The 12,716-nt window shown below is 43.9% G+C and overlaps 1 protein-coding gene across 1 annotated transcript in view; it reads left to right on the plus strand.

Annotated features, from left to right (window-relative positions):
- The window catches only part of SLC27A2 (solute carrier family 27 member 2), a 56,905-nt gene extending 48,090 nt beyond the window's left edge, over positions 1-8,815 (plus strand). Inside the window, exons 6-10 of the mRNA XM_045823164.1 lie at positions 816-906; positions 1,485-1,683; positions 3,091-3,188; positions 7,369-7,499; positions 8,355-8,815. Coding sequence (XP_045679120.1) covers positions 816-906; positions 1,485-1,683; positions 3,091-3,188; positions 7,369-7,499; positions 8,355-8,531 — 696 coding nt within the window. The 3' untranslated portion in view covers positions 8,532-8,815. The remainder of the gene's footprint in view (positions 1-815; positions 907-1,484; positions 1,684-3,090; positions 3,189-7,368; positions 7,500-8,354) is intronic.
- Positions 8,816-12,716: the final 3,901 nt, after the last annotated feature.

Genomic DNA, 12,716 nt, shown 5'->3' on the forward strand with positions numbered 1-12,716 from the left:
CCCTTCCCCCAACCCACACCCTGGGTGGGGGGGATGGAGACATCTTAAAATCTCCTGGACACCTTAAGTTCTGGACCCCATTTCAAATGCCCATTTGGGGTCCCCCCTCTTGGCTGCACCCTGTAACAATCAGAAGAGTCAGCAGGGTGGGGCCAGCAGTTTATCAGGCCTAAACAGACCAACCAGTGAAGGGAAGGATCTGTACCATTCAGGCATGTAAGGGAAAAATTTCCCCTGTCCTAGAGCCATGCAACTCAGTCTTTCCTACATTCTGCCAGGAGCCTGATCTCAGCAGGGAGGGGCTGTTGGGAGTCAAGAAGAGGGGGAGATGCCAGTCGAGTTTGGGATGGGGTTGGCCCCCATCCCAACCCCAGAGCCGCACAACTCAGACTGTCCCAGCTACTGCCCAGCCTCAGCAGGGTGGATCCACCAAGGGACCAGAGGGTGGGGCTACCAGGAGCTTGGAGAGTGAGGCTAGCAAATCCACAGTGAGAAGAAGGAACCAGTCGGCATTGCAGTAAAGTGGGTGGAATGGCCTCCACCCCTAAGCCACACAAGTCAGTAACTAATACCACTTGAATCTGCCCAGACCTCTACACTTTGGCCCAGGCTGCTGACTCCTTAGCAGGGCAAAATTGGGTAATAAAAATATTTAATATCTTGAGCTGGGTGGTAATTACATAGATGTACACATATGTAAAGTTCACCAAGCTGTACACTTAAGTGTTCTGTATATATTTTATGCATGCTATACCTCAATTAAAAAGAAAAATATGAAAATATGTGCTCAAAATTATCTATTTTAAATTTCCTAGAAAATTATGTGTTATGAGCTAATTAAATATGATGTGGAGAAAGATGAACCTGTCCGAGATGAAAATGGATACTGCATAAAAGTTCCCAAAGGTACAGTGGATTTTTGTTCAATTTACCTGTCATGTTCTTACCTTGAGCAAGTAACTGTTAAGAACTAACCTATCACTGCCAAAATGAACACCTGGTAAAATTTGTCAGAGTGGGGAAAAGAAGAGATTTATTATTGTACTCTCAGAAATAGTTACAGAAACTCCAAAAGATACTAATTTAACCACTACACATAACATAATTAGAGTTTGAAACCTAGCTTAACAACTTCTTGATTGTGAGGTAAGGATTTTGTAGGAAGGGATGTGTAATTCTGTTGCAAAACTGTAGTTTTAAGGAGTCTTTACCTTTAAGCTTAAACTACTGTTCATTTGTATAATTATGTGTTTAAATCATTATTCAGTACAAAGCTAGCATGTTAAAAACTACAAACATGTGGCCACATAGAATAATGTCCCATGTGTGCATACGATGTGCATGTGTATGATGTATATGAATATACATTTACACGTGCAGCCAGCTGCTGCGAATGAGGTGCATGGCATCAACTTCTAAAAGAAGGCTAATAATAAAATTCTCCTACTGCTAGACATGAAATAGCAATTGTTCTTCTATCTTAGGTGAAGTTGGACTCCTGATTTGTAGAATATCAGAATTTACACCATTTGTTGGCTATGCTGGAGCAAAGACTCAGACGGAGAAGAAAAAAATGAGAGACGTCTTTAAGAAAGGAGACATCTATTTCAACAGTGGAGATCTCCTGATGGCTGACAATGAAAACTTCATCTACTTCCATGACAGGGTTGGAGATACATTCCGGTTGGTTTCTCTGAATCACTGAGAAACATGCACAATTTGGCTTACTCCTAAATTGGAATCGCATTCCACTTTGGTTATGGTCCTTCTCTCTTAGCGTGTCAATTCAACCTCCTGTATTCCTAGAAAAAAAGGAACAAAATACAGGAGGGGTCACTCTAAAATGCACAGATTAAAATAAGCCTAAATAGTTTCATCTGCCCAATTCCTCCATTATTACTGGCCACTCTTAGGAGAGCCAGGGATTTTCACAGTTTTCAAGTATGAGGCTATTCTTCAGATACAAATCAAATGTGAATTAAGGTGGAGCTGATTTAGTTGAAGAGGAGGTGGAGGATTCTGAGCCCCACCTGTTCCCTCCTTCCTACTCTCCATCCCCAACCAGGTGGTTTCCCAAAGAACATACAAGTCAGCACAACTGTTTGAAAGTCATGGTAATAAACCATGAGGCTAATTCCCAGTAGCAGAACAGTCCTCCAGCCTCAAAACACTTCTCTTTCATCATCTTCCTTCCTTCGTGAACTCCCTGAGGCCAGGCCCCAGCTCCTAGCACAGAGCCTGACACACATAATTACTTCCTGCATGAATTAATGAGGAAGAGGGGGAAGTTTTCTGGCTGTAGGAGCACATGTGGGGATATGAATGAGGTTAACAGCTCCCAGGCTCACCTCTGCCCCTGATCATCTGCATTAGCACAGCAGGTAACCTTTCTTGGCCTCAATTTCTTCACCTGTGAATGAGGGTTTCCGAGATCCTCAGGGTTCCTTCCATGTGATATTCTGTGACTCAGGATCCATATTCTTACTTTATGCCACCTTCATGTTATTGAAAATATACTTCTGAGAGATCTAAACAATTTTTAAATGTAAAACATAACTTTATGAAATGAAAAATAGCACATGCATGGGCACTAACATTATAGTCTCCCTGTAAATAAAGTATAGTTTTTCTTATTAAAAGCTTTCTCATGGCCAAGAGACCCTGAAATACAAGTATGACATTTTATTAAGTGAAAGTTCACTAATGGAGTTAAATAGCAATCAAAGTCAGTGAAGGACGTGAAAATCCTAAATATAGCAAAATGCCACTGAGGGTTTATTTTTTATTTCCGGTGCCTTTCTTAGGTCAAGTCTGTATTTTAACATCATTCTGTGTCTCGTGTGTCATGTGGCTGGACTGAAATTTCACATTTTATTATTTAGGTCTATGCCTTTGTCTTTTGTTCCCCAAGCAGGATGCCTCGCCCATGACGAAGTTGGGGAGCTGGGGGGCCCACGTGGGATAGTGGGATACAAAGCGCAGCCTCCCCACAGAGGCCCCTCCCCGGGAAGGGAGCCACCCTCTCCCCACCATGGCAGTGCTGGCCCAGGGACCCCCAGGGACCTCTGCTAACCTTGCCTTTTCTCCCAGGTGGAAAGGGGAAAATGTGGCCACCACTGAAGTCGCTGACATACTAGGACTGGTTGACTTTATCCAAGAAGTGAATGTGTACGGAGTGACTGTGCCAGGTATGCATACAATACCACAGAGCTGCACCTAAGTCCATGCTGTGACGCACTACAATTCTAACCCCAGGGCAAAGGATGTCAGTGCCTCCTCCTGTCAGCTGGAAAATCAAACAATGCTTCTAGCCACTTGGGAAGGAGGGGCCAACATCTGTTTATGTTCTTTTGTAAATCAACCAAGTCAAAAGTCAATACCTCTGAACACGGCCTCCCTCTGTGGTTCAGCTCCACGGTGGGGGCGGGGCGGGGGGGGGGTGGCGGGAGGAAGCTCTCAGGGAAGCCAAATCTCTCCAGGGCGCAAGGCCTCGTGCTGCATTTGGCACTCCTCAAAAAAAGACATGTCACACTGGATAGCTGGGAAATGGCACGCAAGACACAAATAAGAGCGAGTGCGGTTGCTAAGAGGAAAAATTGGGAAGGAGCTGATTTTGTCCAGACTCTTCTTTTAAAGCCGGTCTCTCACCCAGTGCACCCGACTGAGTTTCAGAACCAGGACAGAGTGGTGTCGCTGAGCCTTCTTCTGCAGACCTGCTTCTGCCAGCATGGCGAGCAGTGCCCAGGTGTGGTTCTGGCTCCTGGTTCCAGCACCTGTGGCTGTTTGACTTCGGGCACATCACTGAAACTGGGGGTAATACTGGTCCTGTAGCTAAGATTGTCAAGAGCAATCATTCATTTCAATTACATAAATAGTAAAAACATATTTACCAGATACGTACGGATAGGACATTGTCATAAGACGAAATCACTTTAATTATAGTTATCAGGAAGGACTGAAACCTCCAAATCACTGTCCAAATACAAGATGCTAGGGGTATTAGCATTCCCCCAGAACTCAATATTTGGGATTTCCACCTCTATTCAACATGGAAAGTCTCAAAGTCCCTTTTCGCTGAGCTGTGAGGGTTTCATATGACCTTGTGCTGTCCTTTTATTTTTTAAAGAACATTCAAGACTTTCTTTTACATGCTTCTCTCCAACCTTGTGGGATTTACACAATGGGAAGTGGAGCCACATCTCAGGTCACAGCAGTGAGGGTTGCACATACTTCTCGTGTTGGACCTGAGGCTGAGTTGACTTGAGCACGATTGTCGGCCGTGCCCCACACTGGGCTCTCACAGGCCCCACCTGGAATGTTACTCACACTGTTAGATGCTGTGTCTTAAAAGGGTAACACCATAAAAGAATGTGTAGGAGAAGGTGAGAGAATCTGGGAAACAGAATGGAAGGTGCTAACCCAATGCCCTTCAAAATGGATCCCTGAACCAGCAGCATCCTCATCCTCAGCTGGGAGCACGTCAAAAATGTGATTTCTCAGGCCCTCCCCAGACCTACTGATACTGACTTTCTGGGGTGGGTCCCAGGGAGCTGTGTTTTAACCAGGCCTTTACATGATTCTTGAAAACACTGAAGTCTGATTTGGGGGCAATGAAAGCGTTCTGGAGCTAGATACTGGTGATAGTTGAACAACATTGTGAATGCACTAACTGCCACCTAATTATACACTTTAAAATGATTAAAATGATGAATTAATTGTATGTTTCACCTCAATTAAAAAACGCTAAAGTCTTGAGAAGCACTGAGGCCTACTGGTTCCAAAAACCTGGGCAATCCTTAGAATCATCTGAGAAAATTTTAAAGCCTATATCTAATGGATCAGAACGTCTGGGGTTTGGGACTCAGAATCTTCGTGTTTATTCTAAAGTCCCAAGTGAGTCTAATGACCAGTAAGGTTTGGGAGCAGGCCAAAGAAGAGGAAGCTGATGGTTTCCAAATCAGTGGAAGCAGTCAATTTAAATAGGGAGCCAGTGTGTCCACGTTGCTCCAATGTGCAGAATGAAAACCAATGGGCCAAGCCCTGGCTGGTATGGCTCAGTGGATTGAGTGCCGGCCTGTGAACCAAAGAGTTCATGGTTCAATTCCCAGTCAGGGCATATGCCTAGGTTGCAGGCCACATCCCCAGTAAGGGGCACACAAGAGGCAACCACACATTGATGTTTCCCTCTCTTTCTCCCTCCCTTCCCTTCTCTAAAAATAAATTCCAAAAAATATTTACAAAATAAATATTTTAGCCCTGGCTGGCATAGCTCAGTGGATTGAACATGGGCTGCGAACCAAAGTGTTGCAGGTTCGATTCCCAGTCAGGGCACATGCCTGGGTTGCAGGCCATGACCCCCAGCAACCGCACATTGATGTTTCTCTCTCTCTTTCTCCCTCCCTTCCCTCTCTAAAAATAAATAAATAAAATCTTTTTAAAAATAAATGAATAAATAAATATTTTAAAAGAAAACCAATGGGCCGAAATGACCAAGGAGCAGATTTTAGCCTGAGAACTCTCCTGTAACCAGAGGAACCAACAATGGAATGGACTGTCTCCTGAGGTAGGGAATGTCCCACCAGCTGGAGTGAGTAAAGAGGCAGGTTGTCCACCTGGAATCCTGTGAGAACTCTTACAGCCGTGAAAAATTAGAGAGGAACCTAGAGGTCAGAGACTGAAGTCTCTCCCAACCTTCTGATTCTGTGCATTTCACAGGGCCTTCACGGATCTCCATTTTGGACCAGGAGGGAACTTGTAGGTTGGGGCTTAGAATGGAGTTAACTTGTTCTAGGTGTCAGAACTGTCCAGCTACTCTCTAGAATGTTTATCAATAGAACTTTCTGCAACTGAAATGTGGCTAATGCAGCTGAGAAACTGAATTTTCCACTTCAATTACAATTAATTTTAATAGCCACGTGTGACCAGTGTCTACCATATTGGACAGTGCAGTTCTAAAGAAGCCCGGCCTAGAACTGCTGCAGCCTGGAACCTTCCTCCTGAAGCTGAACTAGCCCAAAACCAACGTCCATGCGTCAGGGCAGAGGCCTGAAACCCAACAGGCTCGTTCACTTCTCAGTGAATGCCAGAGCAAGAAGCAGGGTGCCAGTCAATGCTGAAGATTTCTGTTGCATCAGCTTCTATCTAAATTCTAAAAGGAAATTATTAGAGACACTTGAGATTCCTGAGAGAGGTGCCTTCTAGAGAGCTACCAGGGACCCCTAGCGAGAGACGGGTCCAGTGCCCTGCCTCCCTCAGATAAGAGGCAAATAAAATGAGGGTGTGTTTCTTTTCATTTTTCCTCTTGTATTCTGCCTCCTTCAGAGCTGTAGGTAAACACACAATCACCATGGGAGAGATTTTGAAAGCTGGGGCCCAGGTGACGAAGGGCGGCTCCTTCCTCCTCTCTGATTACAGCTAAGTAGTTCAGGGGAATGGACCTGGGCTCCCACTAGGTCTGCTGGATGGGGTAGAAGATAGATTACTGCCTAATTACCACTGTCCTCACAAGAAAAACAATGTAATTGTTCTAAACACCTCTCTGCTTACTGCCCTGCCTGGGTGGGGAGAGAGAGCTGTTAGGGTCTGTCTTCTCTGTGGACATCTCAACCTCTGGCATCAGTGGAAGGGCATGAAACAGTTTACCCTTGCACCTTGCCTACACCTCCTGTTCACGACTTCTCTAAAATGTAGAAAGGCAAAGCTATTAGGAAACAATTAAATACCTAAGTCTCAAAGGTGGTGTTTGTGCCCAGAAGTACCAGAGAGTTGACTCTGCAATCTAAAGGACATCTGACCTCAGTTATTCATGAGTGGAGCAAGGACTTTTCGCTGGCATCGAAACAAAATTCCCTTAGCCACCGTTCGACCCTTTCCCCACTCAACTGTTTCCATCTAGGCTGCCGAGAAGGACGACGATCACCAGCATGGGGTCTAGAACCACACTGCCTCAGCTGAGTTTTTGACCCTGCCTGCTATTTGCCGGGTGAACTTGAACAAGTCTCTTAATGTCTTTAAGCCTCTGCTTCTTCATCTGTAAATAGTGATAACATTTGAACCTCTTCATAGTTGTGTTGTGTGGGTTAAATGAGATAGTCCATAAGACCTGGTGTATAATAAAGAGTTAATCAATATATAGCTGCTAGTAGTAGTGGTAGTAGTAGTAGTAGTGGTCGAAGTAGTGGTAGTAGTAGTGGTAGTGGAAGTAGTATTTTCACTTCACTATAACTTTAACATATATTTGAATAAAAATTCCAACTATCCAAAAGAAATGTATGCCATAATGTTGTCTCAGTGCACTGTTCTTTGAAACAGAAAAGCATTATAAATAAAATAGCTACAACTTGCTAATATTTTTCATTTTATTTCTAGGTCAAGAGGGCCGAATTGGCATGGCCTCGATCAAGATGAAGGAAGATTATGAATTTGATGGGAAAAAAATCTTTAAGCATGTTGCTGATTGCCTGCCCACTTACGCAAGGCCCTACTTTCTAAGGATACAGGTGAGCCCTCTTGTTATCAAATTCAGTTATCCTCTCTCGTGAAGACCCCTGTCTCTTAGGCAGCAGATCCCCTTCTACCACGGTGACCACATTGGCCAGATTTTCACTACCCCTTCCAGGAAGCTCAAAAAGGAAGCAGAAATGTCAGAAAAACATAACTAGCAGAAACCAAATCCTAATCCCTTTCTCCCTAAAATTGGCAGGCCAGTTCATTCAAGAGCAGTATTAGCAAATAACTCACAAAGTCTGTATTTGAGCATATGCGACACACAGTTAGCAGTGCTCCAAACCTCCTATTTGTTTTCAGTTTTAAAGAATGAAAAGAATCCACTGAAGTCCTGCACCTTTCTATGGTGTGCGATTTAATTGGGCATCATCGGGCAGCTGGAACTACCACCGGTTTAGCTATCAACACTGGTGGGATTCTTTCTCCCCTTTCTCAAACCCCTCAGTTAGTTTAACACTGACTTTGGGACTCGGAGCTCTATGATGCCAAAAAGTTGAGAAGTGTTAGATTACCAGACATTGCTGCATCTATAAAATTACGTCTGTTGTTTGTAAAGCAGTGACATTTGCTTTACAATAAAATGGTTGAGAGACATGAAAATTGAAGCATCCTCAGATCATCACCTATTAATTGAAGAAAAAAACAAATCTTAAAGCTGATCTTCAAGTTTTAAGGGAATGGAAAATGCCTCCACAAAGGGCCCCCTAGTGGAGCTCCAGAAAACAGGGTGCACCTGTATTGTAGCAAACTCAGAGGAGCCTGCCCCCCTGTCCCACCTCCACCCCTCCCCCTGCACCCTAAGCTGTTTGCACAACACTAAACAATGTGAATTGTTTGATCTTTTTCAGGACACCATTGAGGTCACTGTAACTTTTAAACACCGCAAAATGAACCTCATGAAGGAGGGCTTTAACCCTGCAGTTGTCAAAGATGCCTTGTATTTCTTAGATGAAAAAGCAAAAATGTATGTGCCTATGACTGAGGATATTTACAATGCCATAAGTGCTGGAACTCTGAAACTCTGAAATTTCTCAAGAGGATAACTCCTATTTCCAGAAAGAAACTGAATGGATCTAGTACAGCCACTTGATATAATCCAACAATAATTTGATTGAAGATGGTGAGGTACATTTTTATGCATACCAATAAAGGGACACTTTTCTAAATTACACCTGCAACTTTGCAAGTGAAAAGATCTAGAGATAATTCTTTTTCATTGTGCACCTACTGTTTGTAATTGCAAACTAAGCTTGTTAGAGGAAGAGCATTATTTTTAAAATCTGTAATAAAATAGATGAATGCCAACATATGAAACGCACTCTCTTCCCTTACTTTAATCTAAATGCAAACCCTGAGCCTGACAGTCTCATTGGCAACTTTTCACAGGTGCCTCACTCATAATGATAATAGCACTCTAGGGAATTTATGGCAAGGGGTTGGGAGAGGAAGCAGGGGTGTCACCAAGGAACAGCCCCAGTAGAAATTCAGCTCCAGTGTAAGGCCAACTCTCACCCTGAATAGCATCCTGGCCACTGGCTAAAACAGTGTTATGCGAAAGGTGAGAATGCCACCTACAGTTCTTGAAGAAGACTAAGCAGTAGCAGCAGTATTTACACATAAAAGGTGTTCAGTAGACATTTTGTAGTTACATCAAGGGTTGCAAACTCGAGTGTCTTCAGGATTCACATCGGTAATGTGTTTGAGAGAGCAGGTCACGAACGTGGCAAACTTGAGGACAACCACTACTCGGCTGGCTGATTGCTGTCACATGGGAATACATGTCAGGCACTGCTGGGATTTTTTTTTAAGATTTTATTTTATTTATTTTTAGAGAGAGAGGAAGGGAGAGAGAGAAACATTGATGTGTGAGAGAAACTCAATTGGTTGTCTGTTGCACACCCTCAACTAGGAAACTGGCAAGAAATGTAGACATGTGCCCTGACTGGGAATCGAATCAGTGACCTTTAGTTTTTCAGGATGATGTCCAACTCACTGAGCCACATCAGTCATATCAAGACAACTTGTTCTTTACTAGAGCTTGTCCTAGGCCATGGGGACTAAGTCCACATCCAAGAAGTGTAATCCAAGTTCATCCCAGTCTCCCTAAAGGCAGTAGAGTTTCCTTCCCTAAAGGACATTTTCATATGAGCAGGAGCTGACAAGGAGCCCCAATTCCCCCTCCCCCAAGTTAGTCCCCATAAGAGCACAGGCAAACACATCTAGGGATCCTCTAGGGACAAGAAAGGTGGCCACCCCCACCCCAACACAGTACTAGAAATATTGTTCAAACTCTCTCCACTCTTGGGTGGCTCCTAAGAAGACTCATGACCAGAATCTCTGCCCTGCTCATTATGCCCAACAATAAACACTTCCTGAGCACGTAAAATGCGTCAGGGACTTGCAGATGGCTCAAGGAAGATTCTGGGTATCACTGGCTCTTTGTGAATAACTTAGACCAATCGTTGCTTGTGAGTCAGTGCTTGGGAATTTTTGAAAGAATCGCAGGATCTCTACCTTTGCTTTATTGATCTCCCAGTGAGAATCTGAACCCAAGAGTTGGGAAACAGCATGACCTTTGCTTTGGACAATAACATGTTGTATAGTTGTATTATTATACTTGGAATCTTGCTAAAGTGAACCCAGGTATAAGCAGAGGTTATCATTATTTTTGTCACAAACGGCATCTTTTCGGATGAAAGGTCACAGCATTTACAGCTTTAGCCAGAACATAGTGCTCCAGCAACCGGAGCCTGCTGGGACCACATCACCTTTGACATTTTTAGGCTTCCCAGTTAGAAACCCTCCTCCCCAGCCCCATGGCTCCCTCCTCCCAGCCTCCCACTTCCCCAGGCCCTGGTAATTCTGGCCAGGTATTGTGAAGGATAGAGGCACCTGCACCATATCCTCAATACCTCAGTTCACATGTGTGTACACAAAATTAAATCATTATCTGCTCCAGATAATCATCAACTCTAAAGACTGATTTTTCTCTTTTAAATGGGTTAGAAATTGTGCCCATAGGAATATCTGCACAATTTAAAAGTACAAATGGCCCCAGCTAGGTGGCTCAGTTGGTTGGAGCATTGTCCTGTACACCAAAAGGACCAGCGGCAGCATCACCTGGAAACTTAAACATGCAAATCATCAGGCTACATGCCCCAGATCCACTGAGTCAGGACCACTGGGGATTGGCCCAGCAACCTGTGTTTTAACAAACCCTCCCAATGATTTTGATGCAGGCTCAATTTGAGAACCCCCAACTTACAGCAGGGCTTCTCAAACTTTAAATGTGCAGAAGCAGTACCTGGGGATGCCGGTGCCTGTGGTCCACACACCTCTCTTTGAGTAGCAAGGGACCCTGGGGCACTGGTTTCCAAACACTGATGCACATTGGAATTATTTGGGGGCACTGGTTTCCAAACACTGCTGCACAATGGAATTATCAAAAATCCAAAGTCCAGGTCCACTCCATACCATACCAATTAGATGAGATTTTTCTAAGAGTGAGAGCAAGGCATCAGTTTGGTATTTAAAAAAAATTTTTAATCCTCACTTGAGGACACGCTTATTGATTTTCAGAGGTGGCGGGGAGAAACATTAATTTGAGAGAGAAACTGCAATCAGTTGTCTTTCACACACACCTCAGCCGGGGACCAAACCTGCAATCTAGGCATGTGCCCTGACTGGGAATCAAACCCACGACTTTTCGGTTCACAGTATGACACTGCAATTAATTGAGCCACACTGGCCAGGGCCAGGAATCAATATTTTTTAAAAAACTTCCAGGTGATTCCAGTATGCAGCAAAGTTTAGGGACCACTGACTGAGAACAAAGATGAACATGAAACGTTATGCTCTTGCCAAAGATTCACTCCTTGACCAAATTCAATGCCATCCCTTCTTGTTGACCTGGCCTCACCCTCATCTTATAAAAACTTGAACAAACACTAACATAGTTTCTAACAGCTCAATGCCACACTCCTAGGATGACCTGAGCCCCCTTAAAGTATCTGCCTGCAAAAATTTAAGGATGCCAAAAGAATTCACTATTTTCTCTGTCTAGTACCTGAAGATGGGCCCCTGTTTCCCAGCCTGTGCGAGAGGGTAGGAGCCTGACTTCAACAAGCACCAGGGAGCAAACCCAGATGGGTCTCACACGGACTGACCCTCTCTTCCCTCTTCTTGCTTTTTGCAATTTTTCACTTCTCTGATTCTCCTGAGTCCTCACTGGCCCCTGCCTACTCCTTCTTTCTCCCTTTATAATGTCCCGTGACCTTTACACAAATCAAATTCAAGTCCAGTTTATGCTAGACTCGTTCCCTATTGCAATAGTAATTATTACTGAATAAAATTACTGATTAAAATCCATTTTTATCACTTTGGTGTCCAGCTTTGTTTACCTATGACATTGTAATTAATCCATTTCAGAGCCAGTCCCTATAAAAGTGCCATCTGAAATGGGAAGAAAATAATTTTTTTGGCCTATGAACTAAGTAACTATGGGCAAGCTGCCAGTGAGCACAGCTTTTATTTGACTACAGGGTCCAAAAAAATGGGAAAATCCCCAGAGAGAAAAAATGTAAATGTATGAAAGGACCAGAGGGGCCTGCTAGACTGAGAGCTTCTGCTCAAGCACAGCCTTGACCACTATAGGACATTGGAAGTAGTGCAGACTTCACAGCAGGCGAGAAGACCTGGATTTGGTTTTTGGACCCAGAGCCTCAGTTTCCTCATTTATACACTGTAAGCAGGAGTGCCTGGCCCAAGCTCTCTGCCTTCACACCAAGGACTCCTCCAAACTTGCATTTTTTTTTTCCTAATCCTCACTTGAGGACAAGTTAACTGGTTTCTAGAGAGGGGAAGAGAGAGAGAGAAAGAGAGAGAGAAATATTGACATAAAAGAGAAACACCAATTGGCTGCCTCCTGCATACACCCCAACTGGGGACTGAACTCATAACCTGGATAGGTGCCCTGACTGGCCATTGAAACCACGAACTTTCAGTGTACAGGAGGGTGCTCCAACCAACTGAGCCACACCGGCCACGGCCAAACTCACTGTTTCACAGTCAAATTCAAATCTTCAGTATCCTAAAAAGCAAGACCCATAAGTACATGCATTTAAGCTCCAGGATATGCTCTGGATAATCAATCAATATTTCAGTGGTCAATTAAGTCACACAGGATATGCTTTTTTCACGGACAAGCACAA

Source organism: Phyllostomus hastatus, unplaced genomic scaffold (assembly GCF_019186645.2).
Source record: "Phyllostomus hastatus isolate PE091 unplaced genomic scaffold, TTU_PhHast_1.1 phas_scaffold_501, whole genome shotgun sequence".
Taxonomy (NCBI): domain Eukaryota; kingdom Metazoa; phylum Chordata; class Mammalia; order Chiroptera; family Phyllostomidae; genus Phyllostomus; species Phyllostomus hastatus.